Source organism: Herpailurus yagouaroundi, unplaced genomic scaffold (genome assembly GCF_014898765.1).
Source record: "Herpailurus yagouaroundi ecotype Mexico unplaced genomic scaffold, PumYag 163, whole genome shotgun sequence".
In the NCBI taxonomy this organism is placed as follows: Eukaryota; Metazoa; Chordata; class Mammalia; order Carnivora; family Felidae; genus Herpailurus; species Herpailurus yagouaroundi.
In genome coordinates, this window is record NW_024412404.1 from 40,684,810 (window position 1) to 40,709,297 (window position 24,488).

Here is a 24,488-nt window from a genome sequence, read left to right on the forward strand (position 1 = left end):
CATGAAAGAAATGTTCTCTGCCACATGGTGGCCCAAAGTAGGAGCTGCCCCTTACTGGTGGCCCCTCTGGGACTCAGGCCCCTCGAAGGCCTTGGAGTTCCAGCTTCTTTCCCCTCGTCAGGTCTGGCAGTGGCACTGGCACCAGTCCCCGGGACAGTCTGAAGGGCGCCAACAGCAGCACAGAGGAGACGCTGTGCTCAGGGATCCTGGGCGGGAGGCCTCCCCAGGGCCACCTCATCTCAGGGGCCAGCCCACATCTCTGCCTTCTGATCTGCATGGAAAGTGAGGACACAGTCCCTTTCTAAAAACCCCAATTCCTCAGTGGAAGGCCTCTAGCGCCACATCAGATGCCAGGGCCATGGGCTGGCCATGGTGGGGGTTGGGGCATGTCCTCCGTCACTGGCTCCTCGACTCAGAGGTACCCCTGTGCTTCCCCTTCCCCAGAAGGAGAGCAGGCCACATCAAGGCTGATGCTCCCAGAGCCTCCTCTCCCAGAGGCATGCGTACACATCTTGCCTCTCAGCAAGACCAGGAGCTCAGAACGGGTAAAGACCCTTTCCCCCAACCCCTGATGCAGTGAGGTGAATGGTAAAGACAGAAGACATCCTGTCAGACAGTCCCCAGTAGTTGTACCTATGAGGGGCCCCAGTTCTCCTCACTGGGGAAAATGCCTCCCATCCTGTCCCAAGGTTCTCGGGACTCCTCCCTCCAGTGCTGGAGAGGAACATTTGAGATTTGCAGATGTTCCCCCAGACACTTTGCCTCTTTTCTGGCTGGTCCTGTTCGCTCCTGACCCTTATCAATCGCTAGGTAGTCGTCCACGGCAGACTTGTGCTCTCCCAGCGTGCCCCCTGCCTGCCCCCACCTCCCCAAACCCCTGCAGACAGGGCCCCGCCCTGACTCCCCAAGGCTCACAATCTGTGCTTCTGCCAGACTCAGTCACAAGGGGGGTGTAACTCGTTTCAAGCTGGCAGCCCTACATGGTAGAACTAACTGGCCCCCTCAAGGGGGGGGGGCAGGCAAGCGTGTGCCCAAACATCCCAAGGTGCTCTTGTTTTCTAGGCACCCCACGGTGGTCTGTGACAGACGCATGGATGGGGGGACCCTCTGCCAGCTAGAGTTGGCATCTCACCCTACCTCTCAAATCTGCCACTTGCCTCCAGGGCCGAAGACCCTCCAAGAAGAAGAGCCCCTGCAAGACAAAGACCTGCGCCCCCCCCCCCCCCCAGCCTGGCCTCTCGGCCCGACACAGGCCCGCATTAAAATCAACACTCCGTGAACACACAAAACTGACAGGGCAGAGGGGGAGCACACATCAGATACAAAGATCGGGCTCTCGGGAGACGCGGCCTGTTGGTCTCCCATGTTAGCTCCAAGCCACTAAGCGCAGGGTGGGAAATAACGCCATCACGGTGGCCAAAGCTCCCGCCTGGGCTCCGAAGCCCGGCAACCTTTTCACAGGGAAGATGCCTCTGCCTAGAAAAAAAAAAAAAAAAAAAAAGCGAGCATTGTGTGGGGACCATTAATGCATGCGCCTCTGCACATTCCTTCGAGAAGCAGGAGCACACTAGTCCCTGAGCCCCCGGCCCTGTGCCCCAGCGATTGTACAGGCCTGGAACACACTGCACATGCCACCTGGTCCTTCCCCCCAGGCCCCCGGCTCTGTGAGCGGTGGGAAGGGGCCCGCCAAACACCCTGGCTTCATTGTGCCCCAGAAAGAGGGGACTAATTACTCGCCTACACTCCGGAGCGCCCAGGGAGAAAACAGAGGCCAGTGGGGTGGACAGGGTGGGAAATGGGGGTGGGGGGCTTGAAGAAGGGAGAGAGAAAGCCACAGGATACATTTCAAAGTTTCTCTAGCAATTTGGGGGTGGGGGAAAGAAAGCCTGGTCCTGATGTGAAATCATACAGAGGTCAGGGCTGGGTCTCCCACCCTTGTGAGAAAGTGGTGAATCAGGGACGGTTTATCAAACGATCATTTTTTTCTTTTGAAACCGGGAGGCAGCAGCCTGGACAATTCTGCAGATGTGCTTGATGAGTTAGGGACAAAAATGGCCCTTCTCTGCCCCCCTCCTCCCCTCCTTCTATAAGGGCTCCCCTCGGGGGTTGCTTCTCCCTCCACTGCCTCCCAGGCCCTCCCCTCCCTTCTTCAGTGGTCAGCTGAGACCCCCACCCACTGCTTGCTTTTGTACTCTTGGCCTTTGGACATACTGACAGGGGCCTTTATGAGACCCCAATCAAGACCCCCGTGTCACAGGTACCTAGTAGAGACACCAGACCTTTTCAAACAAGGGACAACAAGGAAAATCGGCGGGCCCATTGTCTCTCCTCTGTGCTAAGTGAGATGAAAGGGACCCGCGGCCCCCTCCCCACAGCCCGCCTGCCAATCACCTCTAGTTATTAAGGTCACAATGTGTAAATTCTTTTGACCTGCACCTAATCAAAGATTCACCGGCCCTTTCAAATCCGAATGGGGAGGAGGGGAGAGATTCCCTCCCATAAACCCAGCAAACTCTCCCTCAATAAAATTTCTCTCTCTGATTCCTTCTCTGCTTCCCATCTCCACCCCCTCGCTTCTCCTCACTCCGCCCTCCTCACCACTAGCTTCAAACACAAATGACAAGCCCCATGGAATTACTACCCCCAAAGAACCTGAGGAGGATTTGAAAGTTTCTATTTAATTCCCTTGAAAGAAAAAGATTTCAGACAGGCAGAGTTGCCCAAGCAAGCCCAGAACCTGGGCAGCCCCGGTGGCCCTGATGCCAGATTGCTCCAAATGGCAGAGTAGTCGGCTGGCTTCTTACTTTCTCCTCAATCGGCCTCTCTCTCTGCCCTGAACACCATTATACATGGAGCAAACAACATGGGAGAAAACCAGAAAGGACACCCCCTCACTTTGTCACTTAGGTCCTCTAGCTCAGCTGCTGACCCTCCAAAACCCAACTGGGGCTGGGTGGTTCTGTGAGCTGAGGGGAAAATTACCAAGCCCACAGTAGGCCACCCTCAAGGAAAACATCCATGGGGTAGAACAACAGAGAACAGAACAAGAGCCAGAGGATAGAACTTGAGAGAAAACAAAACTTGGTATTTACCGTGCTTTGAAAAGTACGAAGTGCTTCAATCCAGCAAGGAAAAGAAAATGCTTGCAAATCTCTGTGCATCAATATCAAGGCTGTGCACTTTTACCCTACGTATCTTGTCTACCACATCAAATGGGGAGGATCAATTCATGTACGTAAGTTGTCCACCACCCACTTTTACCGAATGCGCGACTCTCTCTCAGCTCCTACTTTCCCTGCCTCTCTGATGGTACCTTTGGCCTCTTGGTTTCTCCTGGCCCAGCTGTCTTGATTTCTGAGCTTTCCTTTGGTGCTAATCCCTCGTGGTATTTCAGCTGTTGTCTCCATGCTGATGCCTTCCACGTCTCCAGCCCATGTCTGAGCTCCAAGGCCACCATCCCTGGCTGTCGCTGGTCACAGCTACTTGACTTGTCCCATTACTGCCTCAGACCCACATGTCTAAGACAGAACTCAGTTTGGTCAAAACCAGGCCTTCTTGGGGCGCCTGGGTGGCTCAGTCGGTTAGGTGTCTGACTTCAGCTCAGGTCATGATCTGACAGTTTGTGAGTTCAAGCCCCATCGGGCTCTGTGCTGACAGCTCAGAGCCTGGAGCCTGCTTTAGATTCTGTGTCTCCCTCTCTCTCTGCCCCTCCCCTGCTCATGCTCTGTCTCTCTCTCTCAAAAATAAACATTAAAAATTAAAAAAACAAAACAGGCCTTCATTTATCAGGCAGGCTCAGAGAGGAACTCATGTGGGTCCCTTCCCTCTCCACCACGTGCAGTTGTGACCACTGAGCTCTTCCTAAATCCAAGGCTGTCTTCCTACTCTCCCTTCGAGCCCAGACTCCTCACTTACAAACCATACTCCTGGAAAAGTATCCAAAGAGCGTCAGTCTCTCCCCATCCAAAGAATCCTATGTACCGTTCAACCACATTAATCCTGTAACTGCTTTAATCTGGTCACAAGTCTTCCAAGGGTGACCTTCCATCTTCAGGTTAAAGTCAGACTGCTCCTCAAAGCCCCCCAAACCGCACCCCAAATGTCCTCTCCAGACTCACTGCCCACCACTCCTTTACAAACCCCAAGCCAGCCAGCCAGCCAGATTGGTCTGCTCTGAACCCCCAAGCTTACACTGAGCTTCCCCATTCCTTACCCTCCCTTTGCTCCACTAGTCCGGTGCCTCAAGTTCCCCTCTGCAGTGTAAACAGAGCCACCCTTAAGTCCCACTTCAAATTCCATGCCACCCAGAAAGCTCCCCTAGTTCAACTAGAAGACTACTACTGCTTTCCCCAATTTCCTGTTAATAATCCTGGCAGATGATGGCACTCACACTGCATGTACCCAGGAATAAATTGTTGTCTGAGTACACGCGCTGTTGTCCCTACTGGACTATAAGCTCCTGGGTAGTAAAAAAGGTCTCTTGGGCTTCATGCTTCCCATGTGACCTTGCACACAGCAGCATTCTCGAAACATCCATAAGGCAGGCACTCAGAGATGTGCATTACACAGAAAAACCGTTCTGATACACTACTTTTTTTTAAATGCCAATATTTTAGCTTCTTTCCCCACAAAAGGTCCCAAGCATGAAACCATGTTTAATGCTGCAAATGTAAAGAAGGATCTTTGCAGGGTGATGGAAATATTCTAACCTGACCTGTGGTGATGGGTGTACAACTCTGTATATTGACCAAAATCATGGAATTGTATACTTCGATTGAATGTTAAAATGGACAAATTTTATGGCATGTAAATTATACTTAAAACTTAAAAAAAAAAAAAAAGCTGTATTAATTTGAGAGAGAGCGTGCACCTGTGCACACAAGCGGGGAAGGGGCAGACAGAGAGGGAGACATAGAATCCGAAGCAGGCTCCAGGCTCTGAGCTGTCAGCACAGAGCCCGATGCAGGGCTCGAACCCACGAACCACGACATCATGACCCGAGTTGAAGTCGGATGCTTAACCGACTGAGCCACCCAGGTGCCCCAATATGGCTGTTTAAAATAAAAAACTAAATGTAGGTCTATGAACCCTTAATTTAAATAACTATATAAAGAAAAAAAAAGATTCTGTCTATAGATGCCGGATACTGAAATTGACATTTAAATGCACGTTTTTGCTCATTATAAAAAACTTAAATGCCAGAAAAAAATGTCAGCACAAATCCATTACATAAGAAATTAGTCTGAAGACCTAGTCAAATAACTATTGTATTATTTTGTGACCTTGTTTTCGTTTAATAATAGGTCATGACATCTTTTGGGGTCAATAAACATATCTATATCATCCTTTCAATGGCTATGTGGTCTTCTATTGAGTGAATGTACCGTAAGATACTTAACCAGACCCCTATTAATGGACATTTATGTGTCCTTAATGTTAGTCTTTACACATGCATCTTGCACACTTGTCTGGCTGTTGCCTTAGGATAAATTCCTAGATGTGGAATTTGTGTGTCAAAAGGTTTTCATGGTTTTATTTGGGCAGTCACTGCCAAACTAATGAAGTTTTAAAACTCTAACTTTCCCTCTTATTCCTGGATCCACCCTTATACCCGCCTGCAAAGGATTTTCCTGGCCACAGACCTCTAACAAGTGGAAGAATCCTTTGAATAATCTGTATTTTTTTTCCTGTTAATTTTTTATTTTTATTCTCAACCACAGCTCACCCTGGATATTAAGGAGATTCAAGCTGGCTGGGAAAGTAGGGTGTTTCAAACACATAAACTCATGTGTCCCTCTCTCTTGGCCATATGTAACAGATCTCACCCATGTCCAGCTGACCTTTCTCTTGGGTCATTCACCATAGGACCCTAGCCCAATCCCTCACTTGATCTCCTATTTAAGCCTAAGTAAGAAGGGGCCCAGCCTTGGCCAGGACAGCTAAAGATATGACCTCAACAGGCAGAAAGTTAACAGGAGGAAAAGAAGCACCTGCATGAGAGTCCTCAGGAAATAGACAGGAGGTCACATGCTCTGAGCTGGATCCTCTCCATAGCCTCTGAAGGCTACAGTGCAGCAAGTTCAGGGTGAGGAGCACGTGCTAAGCGGTGGCTGATTAAATCTAGAAGCATCCTATAGGGGGACTGTGCTCCTGAGACTCCAGAGTTTTGCCCAGGTACCACAGGACTGACCCAGGGCAAGACAAGCTAATCTCTCTTTCAAAATCCCCTAACCAATGAAGAAGGGACAGAGGAACACTCATGGTGGCCACAGCAGAAAGGGTACATTTCACTTTACCCAACAGAGCTCAACTTTTCCTTCCCTATCTGTTCAGCCAGTGTTTGTAACATGTGCAAGAGAGCCACACAGAAAGGAGGGGAAGCAACCTCAAAGTTGCACAGTGTCTCTACTACTGGGGCATATTTGTACTTGAAAAGCTCTTGCCTCTGGCCTCTCTTTGTGACTTCCTGTCTAGCTCAGCTCCTAGAAAAAAGCCAGTCTGAAGCTTCCCACCTGACCAATTAATTGCTCTGCCAGCATAATGAAAGTCATGCTCATTCCCTGCCTATCCCCACCTCCACCATTGCCAAAGCATCCAGAGGCAACTAGACATTAAGTGTCTCCAGCCTAGAAGCAGAAAGCCACACCTCTCTAGATGGGACAGATGAAGCATAGGAAATCAAGAGAGAAAAAAGGCCCAGTGACCGCACATTATACTTCATCAAGCTTACTAACCCCAGGGACCCCACGTTATACTTCGTCAAGTGTACTCACAGTGTGAAGAGGGCCAGAGAAAGCAGAAGCTGAAGAGCCTTGGCTTTAACGCCTTCTCAAAGTAAGCAAGCTCCTGCCTTCAAGATGCGTGTTCTTCAGCCCGCACATTTCCACGGCTCCAGTCCCCAGGAACAGTGTGCACGTTGTCTGAAGTGCACCAACTTTAGATGGGGCTGCTGTTTCCAACCTGCTGTGAAAACCAAATACTATACCATGACCACCATGACCATTGCTCTAAAAGCTGGATTAGGACTTGGCTGTAGGAAGGAGCAGAGTTGGAGACAGCAGCATAAGCTGAGCAAGAACAGACGAGTCTGAACACAAGAACATGGAAAGGACATATGTATGTGTACCTGTTTGGGGAGGGGAGCGGGTCATAGCAAAATAGGATTTATAATTATTTTAATCTCCTACAAGTTTCTCTCTCCTGACTTGAGATTCTCTTTTGCAATTAAGACTCTGCTCAAGATTTTGGATGTTATCACATCCAACTGGCACTCCATCTGCCCCCCCTGTACTTTTTTGTGCACCATTCAGGTTTTAAATTTGCATTGGAAACTATGAAAAAGGAAAGCTTCTGCAGAAAGCAATTTCCTGGGCCAGCAGCTTTTGGACTAATATTCCCTTTGCAATTACCATGGCTTCTTCATGCACATACTCCCCTCCCACCGCCCTCCTCCTTCCTCCACTTTTCCCTCTCTTGCCAGCACCTTCGGTCTGAGCCAAGCCAATCCGACAAGGTACCACAGACCAGGTCACAAACTACCCCTTACGAAAGTGCCCTGGTCAGAAAAAGGAGCATTAACAAGTGGGAAAGAGGGCAAGGATCTTGAGGAGTCAGCTTAACAGGGCACCCCAGGGGTGTGGGGGTTTCATCGGTAGCACACAGGCATAGCACTCTTACACAAGACAGGAAAGAAAACCCCAAAAGTTCACAATCTGAAACTTTGAGAGAATCCTGTTCAAGAAACCGCTAGAGAGACGCAAGGATTAGATGTTGAGTCCACACTGCCAAAGTTCCCTCAGTGTCCACCTGAAGGAAGAGCCGAATATATCAGTTGGCTTGCTGAGGCATAAAGCATCCGTTAGTGTTGTCATATGTAAAAGCTCTAGTCAGCACAGCAAATTTAGAGTCAGAGTCAACACAGGCCTTCTAAGCATCTTTACAGGCCGTTCCTCAGATCAGTGGTGGCAACATATTCCACTGCTGCCATATACATCGGGGTCTCTTCTTTTTCTGATGGTGTGAGGAAAATGTCCCAGTTCTTAGGTCCCCAGCTCCTAACCCCCCAATGGAAGTACTAGAATAAAGGAACTGACACACAAAAACGGTCATGAGCAGCAGAAATCCTGTTCTCGGGTGGGTCTTAATCCCACGACCAAGTAGGGCCATGTGGGACTGTCCTGAACTCGGAGAAGGAAGGAAATACAGCGGATACTGTGGACTGCCAGCTGGAGAGCCCAGGAACCAGGACTCTGGTAGATGGAAAGGTGGTGAGGGAGAGAGGGACACCTTTTCAAAAAATGTGGTTTAAAATGAAAAGGAAAACAAGGAACTTAAGACTTGACTCCAAACTGAATACCAAAATCTGCCCCAAATGGCCTGAGAGCCACCTACTTACAGGAGGATGGGGTGATCCTTCCCCCTGACATGACCCTCCTCCCCCAGTACACAAACATACATTATGCTACTGATCCGGCCACATCCCATCAATGCCTTTTTCACCTGGGCCCAGTACAAACCCTACCCCACCCCCAATCTGCTTACAAGTATAAGTACCATTGGCCTAAGAAACTAAAAGCACAGAGGTTTCATGAAGGTGCCTCTTTTGACTGATCTGAGTGTTACAGCTAACAGGTGGGGAAATCTTCTTAAATATACGAGTATTATCATGACAGGGCCATTGGAACGGATCAGTGCCATAAGTCAGACAGGGCTGGAAGTTTCCGCCCCACCATCAGGTTCCTCTTTAGCCTTGACAGATCAAACTCAAGCCGAAGCAGGCTACAGAGATCAGTTCAGTGTCCGAGCCAAAGGTCTTCACAGTGAGGGACCAAAGCTGCCCTGGCTGGGCCTCTGCCGGCCCGTGTCCCAGATTAATCACCACCAGGCGGGGCCCGGACACCAGCCTGCAATCTGAGCCCAGCAGCACCTGCACAGGGGTCGCCCCTGCTCCTCCCGCACTCCTCTTGGGCAGGACTCCAGGCATGAGGGTGTCCACCTGTTGACAAGGTTACCTGGAACAGGAGGACAAGACACTCAACTATCTTGAATCCTGCAAATAAGTCACGGATGGTTTGAGTGGATTCGTGAAGGAAGGAGCAAAGATACGGTGACTCAAGCAAGAAGGTCAGGGCTCCAAGGGAAAGAGGATTCTCAGCCTCTGAACAGAAGGAAAGACACCCAATGCCCCTCTTGACACTGTCTAGAGAGGGACTCCAGCTGGCAAGCAGCAGCTATGAACTAAGGAGATGCTTTGAGGTGTTTGGGACACATTCTCATCATCTACACATCAACAGGATGCTGATAGGGAGGACAGAGACCAGAGCAGGGATGTCTTTTCAAAACACCCTCAAATGCTGCCAGATATACCAGTATGAAAGGAAGCTTAGAAACCACTCACTCTGGCCGCACCTGGGTGGCTCAGTCGGTTAAGCATTGACTTCGGCTCGGGTCATGATCTCACAGTTTGTGGGTTCGAGCCCCACAACGGGCTCTGTGCAGACAGCTCAGAGCCTGCAGCCTGCTTCGGATTCTGTGTCTCCCTCTCTGTCTCTGCCCCTCCCCCGCTCATACTCTGTCTCCTTCTCTCTCAAAAATAACATTAAAAAAAAATTAAGAAAAAAACTCACTCCGTTGAGGGTGTAGAAGAGCTTCCTTCCTCTGAATGCCAAAACCTTGGAGAACAGGTCTCAGACGGTCTCCTAAATCAGTAAGCTATTTCAAATGTGTACACTCAGAGCTAACAACTACATACGGTATCTGTCTGTGCTAGAATGCACTTTTTAGGAGCAAAGGGCCCTATTATAAATTCTTCTGAGATGGCAATCTCTTTTATATTGTTGCTTCTCTGAGCAGGAAGTATTCTGGACGCACGGGCATGCGCGCCCGCACACACATACACACACACAGACACACAGACACAGACACACACACACACACACACACACACACACATCAAAAGGAGGAAGATAAGCATGAAGATCTGTATCTTAGAACCATCTGTCCCAGGCCCTAACTTGTGATAGAAGGAGAAAGCACTTATGGGTGCACCCTTTCCCACACACCCTGTGGCCCCAGGGAAGGAAGGGGAAGGAGGGGTCAGGGTCAGATTGAAGCGTGTCCCTTGAAAGAGCAGAAGAAAGCACAGGTCAGACCAGAGGAGAAGGAGAAAGAGCTCCTCCACAGCACCTTCAGCTCAGAAGGAACACCCACATCCTGACTGTTACACCTTGTTCCTCCAGAGCTCCATCTCCAGGAATTCCCTTTGAACTCTGGCTGCAGCCCAGTTAGGACAGAGCAGTGGCTACAATTACACACTTGCGGGGGGGGGGGGGGGGGGAGACAGAGGAGGAGGGGGTGCATGTGACAGGCCATGAAAGGTCCCAGCCTATAAAACAGACTGGAAAACAAACCCTTAATTTAAATGTTAATGAAAGTGCTGTGGAGACATCAGAGGCTTCCCGGCTGCTCAGAGAACAGCTACACCAGCTACAGAATTTATGGCTCCCCTTCACCCTCCCGCCTCCCTCTCTGCCTCATCACCCACTAAAGTTTAAAGAGTATTAAAAAAAAAAAAACAACTAATTTTAACATTAACTCCGTGCTTCCACCTTGGGATGTGATTGCTAAATTATCTGTTGGCAGAACAGTGATCAAAGGCGGAAAAAACACAGGCACGCTGCGCGCACAGCCCGGAGAAGTCAGCTGTGGCTGAGGCAGGGAGAGGACATGGTCTCTTCCTGAGGGAGGACTAGAAGAAACAGCGGTGCAGGCGGGGACCCGAGCCAGGAGGGGCAGGCAGCGGGAGAAAGGGAGGAAGACCTGCCCCTCCGATGTGCTGTGCCCCCAGCTGAGGTCACACAGTGCTGTCTAGTTCACTGTCGCTTCCCCAGGGTCCAGCACATAACAATGCTTAGGTATGTAGACAGAGAGAGAGAGAGAGAGAGAGAGATAGGGAGGGAGAGGGACAGAGACAGACAGAGAGATGGAGAAACAAAGAAGTTAACAGAGACTGAGGGACGGAAATGTATCCCTGTCAGGACAGGTAGGGTCTCAATGCACGACTCTGCACCTGCAGTATCCCATCTTCTGCAGTAGCCTCTGTTTCTATTTGTGGTGTTTTATTTAAATCACCTCTTGACAACTGAGCCAACCTTGCTGGCCAGGGAAGCAGTGGCTCCCACACACAGGTCCCGGGCCAGCCAGGGCTGGTTGGGTTGCTGGTCTCAGGCCAGCAGCTCAGCACATGAGCCTCCCTGTGCCCGTCCTGCCCTGGGTAGTGGCAGAAATCCAGGGTCTTGAGGAAGTGAAACCCACCCCTGTGGCATCTCGTCTTTGCTACTGATGGATACACTCGCACCCGCCAGAGAGGCTTGGCTCGGCACGGGCAGTGAACTCTGTGCGGCACCCGCCACCCTAGAGATTCAGCAGGACTAGACTCCGATTCAACTGGATCCCTACACTGATCCTTTTCCAACTTACAGTCATTTCAGGCTGGACCAGGGGACCCATCTAGTATTACGCAGGGCTTCCTTCTTTCTCCAGGTGTCACACCTCCTGTTCCAGCCAGCCCCTGGCCCCTCCCTGGTGTCTTTGTGCCTCTGACTCTCTCATCCGGGACCACCACATGCAGGAGGCTCCCTCTTGTGTGCTCCGAGCCTGGCAAAGGAGGACACTGAGCCGTTCCTTGCTTAGGGAAGGTCTCTTTTTCCTAGACAGGCCCCAGAGGAAGCTTCCCCCTGCCCCGGTCCTGGGAAGGCAGGATGCAAAGATCAAGTCGGCCACAGGCCAAGCCACAACGTAAAGCAAGACAGTCAGCCAGCCATCAGAGTCTTTCTTCAGGTTATCAAGATTAGGAATCCTCTTCACAACCCAGCTCTCCATCGCCAACCAGAAAAGGCAAAATTCAGAGAGACAACCTTTACTTTTGACTCATCTTCCCCTCAAAGCTCTGTTATGAAGTCTAGGGCCAAAGGATTGCTGAGCCACTGGCAACCAAAAGAATCCAAACTGAAAGTTGGCTGTCTCTTTTTCCAATCTTGCAAACCTCTCGGTCAGAGAAAACGCCAGATGCAATTACTTTTCACTAAAGAAAGGTGTATTTCAACAGGCTGGTGAATATGCGTTTACCACACACACAACACACAGTAAACCCTGTAGCCACTGGAACAAACACCCTGCTCTCCCCAGAAACCCACCCTCTCCCCGAACAGTACACAGTGACTGCTTTCCTTCCAGACTCTGCCTCACCTCTGGGAGAAATGAAGCAAGAGGGGGCCGCTCTTCCATCAAAACCCCCCAGAGGCCTCAACTCACTTTACAAATTTGAATCGGTACATTTCATGCAGACTTGGACTATTCCCCCAAAAAACAAACAGGCCACCACAGTGAGCAAAGTTACACAAAATTATATTGTATATTTAATAACACAGCAAAGTCAATTTTCTACACCTATACCACTCATATATTTCCCCAATGACAGAAACACGAGAGAAGGGATTAAAACCCAAGTGTCCTGGGAAGCCTTCCTGACCACACTCACTCACACGATAGCAAGTGTTGTTGGGAGATGGGGAAAGGATTCTGCGCAACACCTCCTTTCTCCTGGAGGGCAATAAAGATGGTGTCTGCAGAGGAAGGGGGAGCTGTGGGCTCCTTACTCTTCCCCTAGCAGGCAAACAGGACAAGTGGGTCTCCGGATTCATTTCACCACTAGGGTCCCACCCCCGCTGTGCAAACCGAAGTTAGACGAGCGCTCACACTCCTGGGATGGTACAAGCACTCATGGCTGCCTGATTGAGCCCAGGCCTCGAGGACGTAGGGCCTTCCCCCACCCTTCCACCTCAACTCGGGCCTCGAGGAAGAGCGAATGTTCTTCAGGCCCCAAGAGCCTTTCAAGGGCCACAACTTCCGTCCACCGTGCCGGTGGATGAAGGCACAGCAGCGACCTGGGGCCTGCCTTGTGGCCATCCCTCCGCACCACAGTACGGGCCACAGGCTGGGGGCCTGAGCACCAACTGCCACCTCTTCTGCCCCATGCCACGTGTGCCCTGAGTCCGCCTTCCCTGGGCCTCAATTTCTCCCTCTGCGGGGGAGGGGCATGGTGGTACCCCCTTCCCCCTCAATCGGAGATGGCTGAGTTTTGAGCACTTAGCATCAGCTGGGAGCCATTACAGCAACACGCCCATCTCACTTCACCGGCGCCCCCCCCCCCCCCCAAGGAGTAGGATCCTCACAGGAGCTTCCACATACCAAGTTCAGTCATTACACAGGGAGTGAGGAAGGAAAGAAGGAAGGGATAGAAAGTCAGAGGGAAGGAAATGGAGTCTTCAACAGTTCTGTATTTCCTCACTCTTGAGTGTTTGCCAACTTTATTCAGCTGGAAATAGTTTCCTTTTGGAAATAATTTTCAAGTGGCAACAAAACTTATTGCACATTTTTAAAACTCTGCGTTTCTGTGTTACTCATGGAAAAGTGCTCAGAATCCAACGTGACCTGGGGAGGTTGTTTGTGAGATCCTCAGTCATACCCAGACATATACCCTCCCACAGCAGGTGAGCCTCCCACAGCCCTTCTCTCACTCATCAAAAGCTCCAGGCTGGGCCTCCGCTACAGGAGGGCTTCACCTGTAAGTCATGAATCTTAAAAACAGGATTATTGGCGTCAAGGCAAGAAGACGGGTAGGAGGGCACACAAGAGGTAGAGAAAAAGGTCCTTGTCTGCCACCCTCCTGTGGAGACTACTGGTTTTCCTTCTGTGGTTTTGAGTACCTAAACACAGCTTTAAGCACATATCTGGTATTAAATATCACCCTCCATGGCTGTTTATGGATCAAGAACTCAAGGTCATGGAAGGAAGGAAAGGTGACATGCGGACATGGGACGGAATACCTGCTTTCTCCCAGCAGGAGCACCTCAAATAAAGCCGGAGGCTTGAGGTTTCCTGCTTCCTGCTACAAGTGTCTAAGCACACACATAAGGAAAGAAGGCAGCCAGCCCCAGCATCTAGATAAATACGACGCAAAGCTCTCACAAATGGTTTTCAACAGAAGAAAGAGATTGAGAAAAGGGATGCGGCGGGTCTCCTAACCATTCATGTGTCTTCTAGAGAGAGGTACAAGGGAGCAGTGAGAGACTGGGACATCGTCGGGTAACCCAGGGACACCTGACCTAGAGGACAGCTGCTGCCCACCTCCACTCATGTTCTTCATGAGAAGTTCATGGTCACATCCTATTAGTGGCCACACTTGTGACCATACTCATACATACCAACGACCATACTCAACAGAGAAGGTGGCAGGGAGGGGAAGAGAAGACAGCGAGGACAGAAACACTATGGGGGGGAGGGGGGAAGGAAAGAGATTCCTGCAGAGTTCTACCTCAAGAAGACTGCTGAGGAGGAGGGGAACTCCAGGAGGGCCAGGAGAAGGCCCCGGCAAAGCTGGAGATGTGAGAAACAGCAACTAAAGCCTTGAAACAAAGGCTATCCCCAAGAGGAGAGATTCTGGTTGCCATAAGGAGATAGCCCTTCTGGCTTTGCAGAGCACTTTCTTACTCATTATTTCAGGTCATCTTCACAATAATCTAGTAAAGCCTATAAAGGAAACTGTATTCTCATTTAACAGTTGGGGAAACAGGCTCAGAGAAGGGCATGGCTTCCTGAGGCTACCCTGCTGGTGGTGGGAAAGCAGAACCCCAGTGTTCCAGCACAGACCCCGAGGCTAGGAGGCAGTGTCTCCCCAGACTGGGAAAATGGATGAGCTCATTGAAAGGTTCAAACTCATGGACACAGGGAGAAGAAATGGATCTAATAATAGGATGAAACATCCCTATCCCAGTACTTTTCAGGGTAAAAGAAAATGGGGTAGAGAGAAGAGCAGCATATACCATGGCCCTCTAGTAAAGACAGAGCCCCAAGTGCAAACTATTTTCGAAGAGTCAAGCTGGGGAAGAGGTCATCTCAAACAACTATGGTCCAGTCGGTAGTGAGTGAGCGTCACCCTAGGGCCAAGGCAGGACACCAAGAGGACAAGAAGCCTCTGAAGGAGAATGAGAAAACAAAAGACCCAGGTTTTCACTGAAGATGAAGCATATCAAGGACTCGGCAAAGGTCCTGGCACAGGGCGAATGGCGAATGCTCAGCAGCAGCTAGTAGTGCGGGCTGTGGTAGATTAATGCTAGTACTGTCAGAAAGCTAAGTCCTTCCTCAAAGCCAGTCTGCAGGTTGTGGCCAAAACAAAACTCCATTTACTGTATTCAAAAATGCTTCTTAATGACGGGCTAGACTCTGTCCTCCACCTCTTTCACAGACACGATCTTCAACTGTTAAAGTGAACACGTGCTTCAACACGTGCTTTACTGTGAAAGGGTAGCCTACCACATTCCAGAGAGGTGGCCGGAGTAGAGGACTAAGGGATGGGGTGCTGAGAGGGCCTGGCCGTGTTCTTTGGCCTAAATCTCCAGCCCTGAAGGGTTTCCCCTCTACCACCGGCCCCACCCCAGCTCTCCCTAGTCCAAAGCCAGCAGAAGTCCACAGGACAGTCACCAGCCCACCTACCACCTCCCACAGGTCCCTTCAGTCCTCACACATACCCAGCCCACAGGCCCCCAAGCCTGACCAACTGGCTTTCAAACGGGCAGCAGTGGAAAGAAACTGCGGAGAGGACAGTGCTCAACAGCTCTGTTCTCCGCCCTCCGCTCCCACACACTTAGGCCTCTCTACTCCCTGCTGGTCTTGCCTTCCCGCTTTCCTAGGATTGCTAGAATGATTTGTTCTGAACAGCGACAGGTTTATAGGTTAGCCGACACCTCCGCTCTGTGGAATTTTAATTAACTTCTCTCATCGTCAATATGCTAAGGAACGGGGTCTCCATTCTCTGGGGTCAGCAGTGTGTTTCAGGTCCTGCTATATCAGCCGTCAAATTGAAGAATTAATGACGTGGCTAATCGGCTCTAATTCTTTAGAAAGAAAAAAAATTTGAAAGGGAGTTGCAGAAGGGGGCAGGAGGAGGGGTGCAGGCTCCGTGGAGTAAGGAGGAGGAGGCTGAAGGGGGCTGAACAAGGTGGGGAACCCACTCTCTCGTAAAACGAGCGACAGACTTAAACCCAGGGCAGAAGAGTGGCAGCCCCCCAGCTTTCCCACTGCTCGTTAGGTGGGGAGTGAGGGACGAAGGCAGTGAGGGGGAAGACCCTAGAAAAACAAACCGTCTGACGGAGCAGGTGCAGGAGAGAGTCTATGTACCCTGCTGGGGAGGAGAGCCTTGGTTCAAGAAAGCCTGGAAAGCAGAAGTCAGGATGCAAAGCTCACTCACTTAGAGGTGAAGCCACAGAAATACAGACAGGCCAAGGGGGAAGGTAAGGCTACCACCAAAAACTTGGCATATCTGCTATGATGCTCAATCTACCCCACATACATGTCTCTGGATGAGGGCCCAATTGGACATGGGCCCCACGCCTCTCCGGATGACTCAGCTCTGTAAGCGATACTCTAGAAGACATTTTCCAAGGGGAACAAACCACAGATGTGGGTTGTGAGAGCAGGTTGGCCGGTGTGGTCACTTCCCAGGAGTGCTAACAGGCCTCTGCTTTGGAAGCGACTCCAGAGAGCATATGCTCCAGAAGGGGCACTCTTGTAACAACTGGAGTCAGTTACATTTTAACAGTATCTTTTCCTTCACCGTTTCTGGGGTAGACGCCCAGGAAGTTAGCCCCTGGGATGTTGTCTCCACCTCACACATATATGATGTGAGCCACACACCTTAGGTCTCTGGAGGATTTTCAAAATCTCCAGGAGAGAGGCTTAAAGCAACCTGGAATATGCAGGTGGACGAGCTTTCTAGCCCACCCAACCTCATAAAATAAAAGCATTATTATACAGGATAAAACCATATCCAAAAACGTCTCCCTTACCTGAGTAATGGGCTGATAGCAATGGACCAGACTCGGTCTTCGGTCTGGATGGTGTGTAAGCACTGCCCCAGCCGGCCTGATGCCAAAGGCCATACCTGGAAACAGCAGAAGAGATGCTCTCGTCAGCATTGCCTGGGATTGGGACGTGGGGTGAGCATCCCCAGGGCGGTGGGGAAGTGGAGAATCCTCTCTGTCCTGCAGACACAGAGCTCAACGTATGAGCGGAGGGGCTTCCCCAGCCTCCGGCTCGCCTACCTGACTCCCAGGCAGAACCGCCCTCCTCAACATCCACTTGAGAGCTCTCTTCACCACCCAATTTTATAGCAGGGAATCAGGAGCTCCACACTCCAGCTGAGACGTGACGAAGCCGGGTGAGCAGGTGCGGCTTGCCTCTCTCAACAACCTCCTCGTGCTGGTGGGTTTTCCTCTTTCCTATCTCTCACCCAGATTTTCCTTTGGGAGGTAGGGAGAAGGAGGATGATCAAGGCACAGTATGGGGGAACAAAGACAGAATTACAGCAGAATTAAGAGAGAGGAGCAGAAAGGAAGACACAAGAGAAGGGGAGAACGGAGGAAGAAGAGAGGCTTCAAGGCACGAAGGTGGTATGTTCTTGTTTGTTTGTTGATAATGCCCAGGATCCAGTGCTATTCATGTCGGCAGGGAATTTAGCACCTAGTGTCACCAAAAGTAGCAGAAAAGCTTAACTCTTTTAAGCTTCCATATCTCCTACAGGTTAAAAATATTGCTTGGAGCACATTATCTGGTCCCTATCAGTCAGGAATGTACATTAGCAGCCACTCCGGGCTTAACTCTAATCAACACTCAGGGAGCCCTCTCAGCAGCCAGTGCATTTAGAAATCTCCCATTAAGCACAAGGCCCCCCTCACCTCACCCAACCCTAGATGACACAGTCAGGGAAATAAGCCTCTAACCAAACAGAAAGGAAGCCTCAAATGTACAGGGCTGTCCCAGACAGCAGCCAAGGAGGGATCCTGGGGCAGCCAGATGGATCAATGACCTCTCAAGGTCCCTGCCGTGCTATAAGGGGAACACACAAAAGCCAGTCAGGACCTTAGATGGAAGAACTTTCAGGAAACATTCCTTGAATTTAAGGGGCAGGTGATGGAGTGGGGGTGGTCTTCCCCATAAAAGGAGAAAGTGTTTTCGATCTTGTGTATGTATAAAAGGTATATATGAGTTACTTCCAACACAGGGAAAAGAAAATAAACTTAAGAAGATTCTGAACAAGGAGGGGCAGAAAACAAAAGTGAGTACCACGACTTTCCTGGAGTGCCATGGTTCTGGCTTACTCTTCTGGATCTACAATCAGGCCCCTTTGCTAGTAACTAGAGGCGTTCCTACTGTCTTCTTTCAGATAGTCCAGGCCTGGAAGAGTGGTTTGCCTTTCCTCAGATGCGAACTCCCCAGGAGGCGGGTTGGAAGGTGAGGAGACACTAAGGACTCTGATTACAACATCTATGGGGACAACTCCAGTCCTGGACTCACCAGTGCCACCCCCTCCCTCCGGGACGGGCTGGTGGATTCCAACACCGTACAAACCACAGAACAAGGTTCCTGGCCTCCGGGAGGCATGTTGCCAATTCTGAGCGGATGTTGGGAAAGCCACAAACCCGAGTGTCATGATGCCTGAGGGACAGGAGTTGACAACAATACGCTGATCACACTTTCACCCTCAGTGGTCAAATCCAAAACAAACCCTTCCCTGGAAAAGACATATCTCAGTGGAGGTGGGCATTTACATAGTCCTTTTAAGAAGCAGTTGACAATATGTATCAGGACCCTTAAAATGCCCGAAGCCTTACACTCAGTAATTCTCTTGCTGAGATTCTATCCTAAGAAAATAATTCTAAAACAAAGAGAAGCCTGTGTGGTAAAAATATTCCCTGCAGCCTATGGTTGCAGAAAGAGCACGCATGGGCTTTGGAATCAGACCCATTTGGGTTTGAACCCAGTTGTTACTTATCCTCTCTGATCTTAGGGATATTTCAGGACTTCGTAGCCTCAGTTTCCTTGTGTGTAGAATGGGAAATAATACCTATCTTTTGAGGGCTACAGAAATGTCAAGATATGTATAAAGCACCTGGCACAGTAATAGCACAGTGTTTGGAAGGTATTAGGCACCCAACAATGGTGGTTCTTATTACTTATTAAGCCATTAAAGATGACACAAATAATTTGTAATAATAATAGGAAACTTTATAAAATAGATACAGTAGGGTATATTGGCTATCCACAATATATTACAAGCATAATTATGTAGGGATAAAATTAACCTAAAGGATAAACGGAGAAAATGAACAAATGTAAAGGGCTTAGCATTGTGCCTGGTTACAGTGTATACAGTTACAAAACAAACAAGCAATTCTATGCGTTGAAAAATAACTAAAAGAAGAAAAAGAAAAAACAAACCCAAGTTCAAATGTTCCCTCCTTCATAAATTCTCCCCTTTCAAGGCAGATGTGATCTCTCCACCCCTGAACTCTCTGGCCCTAGAGGCTTACACTTGACAGTCCTGGCCACTTGCGCTCAGCTTCACAGCCACTGCACGCATGTTTCAGCCCCCCTTAAAAAGAGGGGCAGTCTCTTCCTTACCTTTGAAAAACCCTACTGCCTTGTACACTAAGCTTTGCATACAGTTGGCACTTAAAAGAATGAATGAAAGGACAGAGAAATAAGGGGCAATGAAAGAATGGTCAGAATCAGCCCAGGCCCACGAAGAATATTCCTACATTCCTATCACATCTCAGGATGGAGCTGGCCTCACTAAAGCCCAGAGGGGCAATCCAAACAGAGTCTCAATAAGCTTGAAAGTAGGGTTGGCAGGGGCGGGGAGGGGCAGGGAGAGGAAGAATCTGAGCAACCGCTAACTCAGAACTCAGAAGTCTTACAAAGAAAATGTTTTAGTTCCTTTCACCCCAATAAAACAATCTCTTTCCTAAAACACAGTAGCTATTGGGGGAACTCCCAACAAACAGGCTATAGATCTTTACAGGCAAACATGAATTTGCCTAAGTTCTTGCATAGGTTTGGGCATATTAGAAGCAGCTACAGAACTGCAGAAGCCACCGAAAAGCCGTGGAAACCTGGCTAGAAAAGACTGGCTGTGGGTAGTGTGCAAATGGGTCAGGAAGACGAAGGCGGCTAGAGGCAGAGACAACCACATGGTGGGAACAGAAGCAGCATCCAGAAGTCTGAAAAGATGAGCGGGCCCAGAAGTCACCAGGGAGCCTGTAGACAGCTGACCAGTTTTCTGGAGGTGAAGAACCCGGGGGGAGAATTCCGTCACTGTCTTAAAAGAAATCCTCAAAAGGAAAACGATGTGCTGCAGTGACAATTTTAGAATTTAGAAAGTACCTGTTTTAACGCTTAAAAAAAATCGAATCCACTAAATGGGGTTGCGTTAGTACTTCAAACATGAAACAAATCCAATATCCCAAATAAAGATGCTGTCCCCTGACTAGAATAGCAGCCCATCCCCCTGAATTGCCACCTGTGGTCATAAAGCTTAGTTTATGCTGCTCTGGGTATCAGACCACAGAGAAGAGACTAGAAGAGACGTCACTGAGAAGGAGGAGCCAGGGGAAGCTCGAAGCCATGACAGGAAGATGCCAGGAGATGGGAATAGTTAGGCCACATGTGCCAAAAAGATTTTTATGCAAATTTATTTCTGAGGCATACAGCAAGTTAAGGCCAGTGTCTTTTCAAGGAATGGTAAAACGACAGCGACCAATCAGAACCCTGAAGTAAGGATAGGGTGGACGGAATGGGAAACAGGCAATAGGAACTTCAGTTTCCGAGTTGGTTCAAAGGTTTTCTGGATTTTTCTCAGGCTTCCTGTGCTGGTGTGCATGTCTCTCTGACAGAATGCAAAGTGTTAGGAAGAAAATAGCCAAGGGAGGAGAAGCTTCCGTAAATAGAAAGGAACATACGTAGCCCTTCTTTTTATATCAATTGGTGGCATGTTTATAGGAAGGAGTAATCACCAGAGGGTACGTGGAGTCAGAAAAGCTAGTGAATAAAAAGTGCCACTGCCCTCTCCTGAGACCCTCCCTAGGTGTCTCAGAGGCCCGTTTGCTGACACGAACAGGCATTTTGCTCCTGTTGGTGCTATGATCTCCAGATGCTGAGAGGAAACAGGCGAGTAAGATACTACCAGGCCTCCTGCACCTCAGCTTAATTGTCAGCTGAGTTCCCACAGCAGCCCCAAAGGACCAGGCGTGTGCGGGCCCTGCCTGGGGCTGCGGGACACAGGGATGGAGACAGAAGTTCTTCTCTGTGTCATGGGTGGAGGCCTGTTTGACCCAAACGTGGGTGAGTGGAGTCCATAAAGCAGAGGTCACACTACTTCTCAACCTCATTCTGTTTTGCCTTGGCAGAAGTCTGACCGTAGACCAGGCAGTTTGGCAATGACGCACCAAAAACGCCTTTCTCTCCTCGTCTTTCTACTGCTTACTGACCACATCACTCTCCAGAGAAGCAGTAAAAACACATTTTAATTATCAGCCTGATTGCTTATAAACAAGGTGGTGAAAAATTAACCTCCCTAAACAGAAAGCAAGCAAAAGGAGGGAGATTTTAAAATAAAATATTGGGGTCAGAACTCAACCCACAAACTTGAGGAAATTCAGCTCAGGGAGGAAAAGCTGGCCAGGCCCTCTGTTTTTGAGTTCACGCCACATTTCAAGTGAGTGGCAAGCTTCCCAGCCACTGTCCACTCCTTTCTCAGGCCAGCTGGCAGGGATGTAGCCTGGCATGGCCAGCCGCATGCCAGAGGCACATAAGTGAGTCCTTTATTGTGTTGTCCCCCTGCTGCCCCCACCCAATGCCCTCAGCCAATCCCAAGACTCAAGGCCCTATCCACCCTCTCCCACCCCACTCCCTATAGACAGGAGGGAATAACAGTACCTAAGGGGGACACCACTCACCTTGGCCGTCCTGTCCCTGGAGCCGCTCACGATGATGCCCCCTCTGCAATCCACACAGTTCACCTCCTGTTCATGAGCCGAGTACTTGACAGTGAAGGTGCTATGAATCTTATGAACACCAATCTTCCCATCTCTAGGAGAGAAATAAGGAGCCCATCCCCAATAGCCAATTATTCTCTCTGTCGGAAGAGAACAAAGCTACGGAAGCAGCCCGAGTCTCTAGTGATGTCCAAATCTGCTAAGTTTTAGGCAACTCAGCTCAAAATAAGGTGCTGAGCTTCAAGATAACTTTACTTCCTCAGTACACTTGGGGCTGAACAGAGCTGAGAGACAAAACAAATTTCCCCCTCGAGAGTATCAAAACCAGCTTCACTTTTCATTAAAGGCTCTTCCTGTTTTCCTTCTCTGGCTAACCCTATTAAGTGCCTTTGGTAAATCTCTCTGCTTCAAATGGAAAAAAAAAAAAAAACAACACTCCCTCTTCTTATGGTCTCCCTCCTCATCCCTTTGGAGTTGAGACAGAAAAGTGAGAGGCAGGCAGGCAGAAGTTCCCTGAAGAATGCTAAGGAAGAAGGAGGAGAACTCTGCGGCACTTACCCTCCTGCACTGATAATATGCGAGTTGGCCAGCACAAAGTGGCAAACGTCCTCATCATGCCCAGCAAAGACTCCCAGGGGCCGACGGTTCAAGCTGGCACCATCTGGGCGGAACTGATAGGCCAGGATGAAATTAGCCTGGGATATGTACAGAGAATCACCTTCTAGCTGCATCCAGGGCATCTGACTACAGAGATATAAAACACAATTTATTTTTAAAAAAAATTTTTTTTCAACTTTTTTTAATTTATTTTTGGGACAGAGAGAGACAGAGCATGAACGGGGGAGGGGCAGAGAGAGAGGGAGACACAGAATCGGAAACAGGCTCCAGGCTCCGAGCCATCAGCCCAGAGCCTGACGCGGGGCTCGAACTCACAGACCGCGAGATCGTGACCTGGCTGAAGTCGGACGCTTAACCGACTGCGCCACCCAGGCGCCCCTATAAAACACAATTTAAAGATCATCAAGATACAGCATGAAAAGTTGACTCCAATCTTTAGAGAGGCTGACCGATTCTCAACATAGAGAGAATAACCTGCACTTTACCCCCCTCCTCTCCTTTAAAATTACCTCCCCGTAGGCTACCCTCAGACAACTAGAGAGACTGAGCTTTGTAGTAACCTAATCTTCTCTGGACTTTCTAAAACAGAGTCAGAATTAAACGACCAATTAAATATCACTTTTAATGGGAAAATGGTTAAGACCTGAATTACTGGCAACTTAGATTTCTTTTGGGTAGGCAGAGCTCAGCGACTATAATGACTGGGGCATGGACAGGGTCAAAAACAAATCTTCTACCCAGAGAAAGTGATTTTCTTTCATTACACATCCTCACTGATTTGAAGTGTTAAGTGATAAGTTTCGAGGTTCCAAGACTCCCATACATACCTCTTTCCCAACAGAGTAGATGGAGAAAAGAGAAGAGTGAGCCCTGAGAAGCCCCATTCCCTTATCCCGCTAGAGCAAAGGGGCCATTTATAAGTGAAAGGAATAAAGCCATTTAGGAAAGGATGCTAATGTACTGGTTACATATCCAGCTCCACACAGGGGATATCTACGTTTCGGTATTATAGGGTAAGTGGGGCAATGGAAAAACGGCTTCGCAGCAGTCTGCTACAGTTCGGGGGTTATGGAGAAATAGTCAGCTCTCCCAGGCAGCAGATAAGAGAAATCCACAAGTAGTTAAAGATTCCCTCCACAATCCAGCAAAAGGAAGAAAGCTTAGAAGCCACAGGCCAGTCCCATGGCACAGAGTGAGCCTCAAGAAGAAAGAAGACTCTGCCAGACCCCAGGCTCTCTGGTGGGGACTAAGCCCCTTCCCCAAGGCAGACATCCCAGCAGCCTGTCCTACTCTTTGGAGTAGTTCTGGAGCTACCAGGTCCCAAGCAAGGCGTAGGGACGGCTGATTCATCCCCATTTACAGAGACACCATCTCCCACTGCCAAGCCTGTCTGAGCAAACTGGGCTGTGTTTCTTCCCCAGACTCCTTAATACAAGCGTCATGGGAATGTGGAAAAGTTCTGCAAATTGACTTGACGGGCCATTAAATGCAGCTTGGACTTTGTAGTAGCTGAGTTTCTGCTCAGGAGGTTTTTACAAGTGTGTGCATATATTATATAGAACATGTGTTGAGTAGGTAGCGATGCCTACATTCTCACTCATTATGCACTTCCCTCTTCAACATCCCCTTGCACGAGTTTGTGGCACACTCAAGTGGGGAGCAAACAGAAGGGGTTGGAATGCATGTGTTTAGAGCCATCTGGTAAACAGCCATTTGCCGAGGACAAGAAACCAGGTTCATGCCAGGTGAACGGTGGAGAATCCCGGGGCAGCCTGGTAACGGCTTTGTGTGTTTATTTGCCAAACTGCTTTGAAACCAGCCCCAAAAAAGACGTCAGGGACAAAACCTTGATAGAGAAATAAACTCTACTTTCTGATATTAAAAGGCAAAAGCGGGAAGCAGAGAGTACAGTTTTTCATCATAAAAATCTGTCTTTCTCCCTAGTAGTTTCTCTACAGTCACCACCATGACCAGTACCCC

At 49.4% G+C, this 24,488-nt stretch overlaps 1 protein-coding gene across 9 annotated transcripts in view; it reads right to left on the bottom strand.

Moving 5' to 3' along the window:
* Window positions 1-24,488, bottom strand: part of FBXW4 (F-box and WD repeat domain containing 4) — an 81,448-nt gene that overhangs the window by 36,701 nt on the left and 20,259 nt on the right. For 5 of the 9 annotated variants that reach the window (XM_040486223.1, XM_040486222.1, XM_040486231.1 and 2 more), the window contains exons 3-5: window positions 22,449-22,634; window positions 21,852-21,984; window positions 16,905-16,999 (exon numbers count right to left, since the gene is read on the bottom strand). In XM_040486223.1, coding sequence (XP_040342157.1) covers window positions 16,905-16,999; window positions 21,852-21,984; window positions 22,449-22,634 — 414 coding nt within the window. Of the gene's footprint in view, window positions 1-6,773; window positions 6,964-16,904; window positions 17,000-21,851; window positions 21,985-22,448; window positions 22,635-24,488 lie in introns of all 9 variants that reach the window. The other 4 variants (XM_040486229.1, XM_040486227.1, XM_040486230.1 and 1 more) reach the window with 3 other exon arrangements.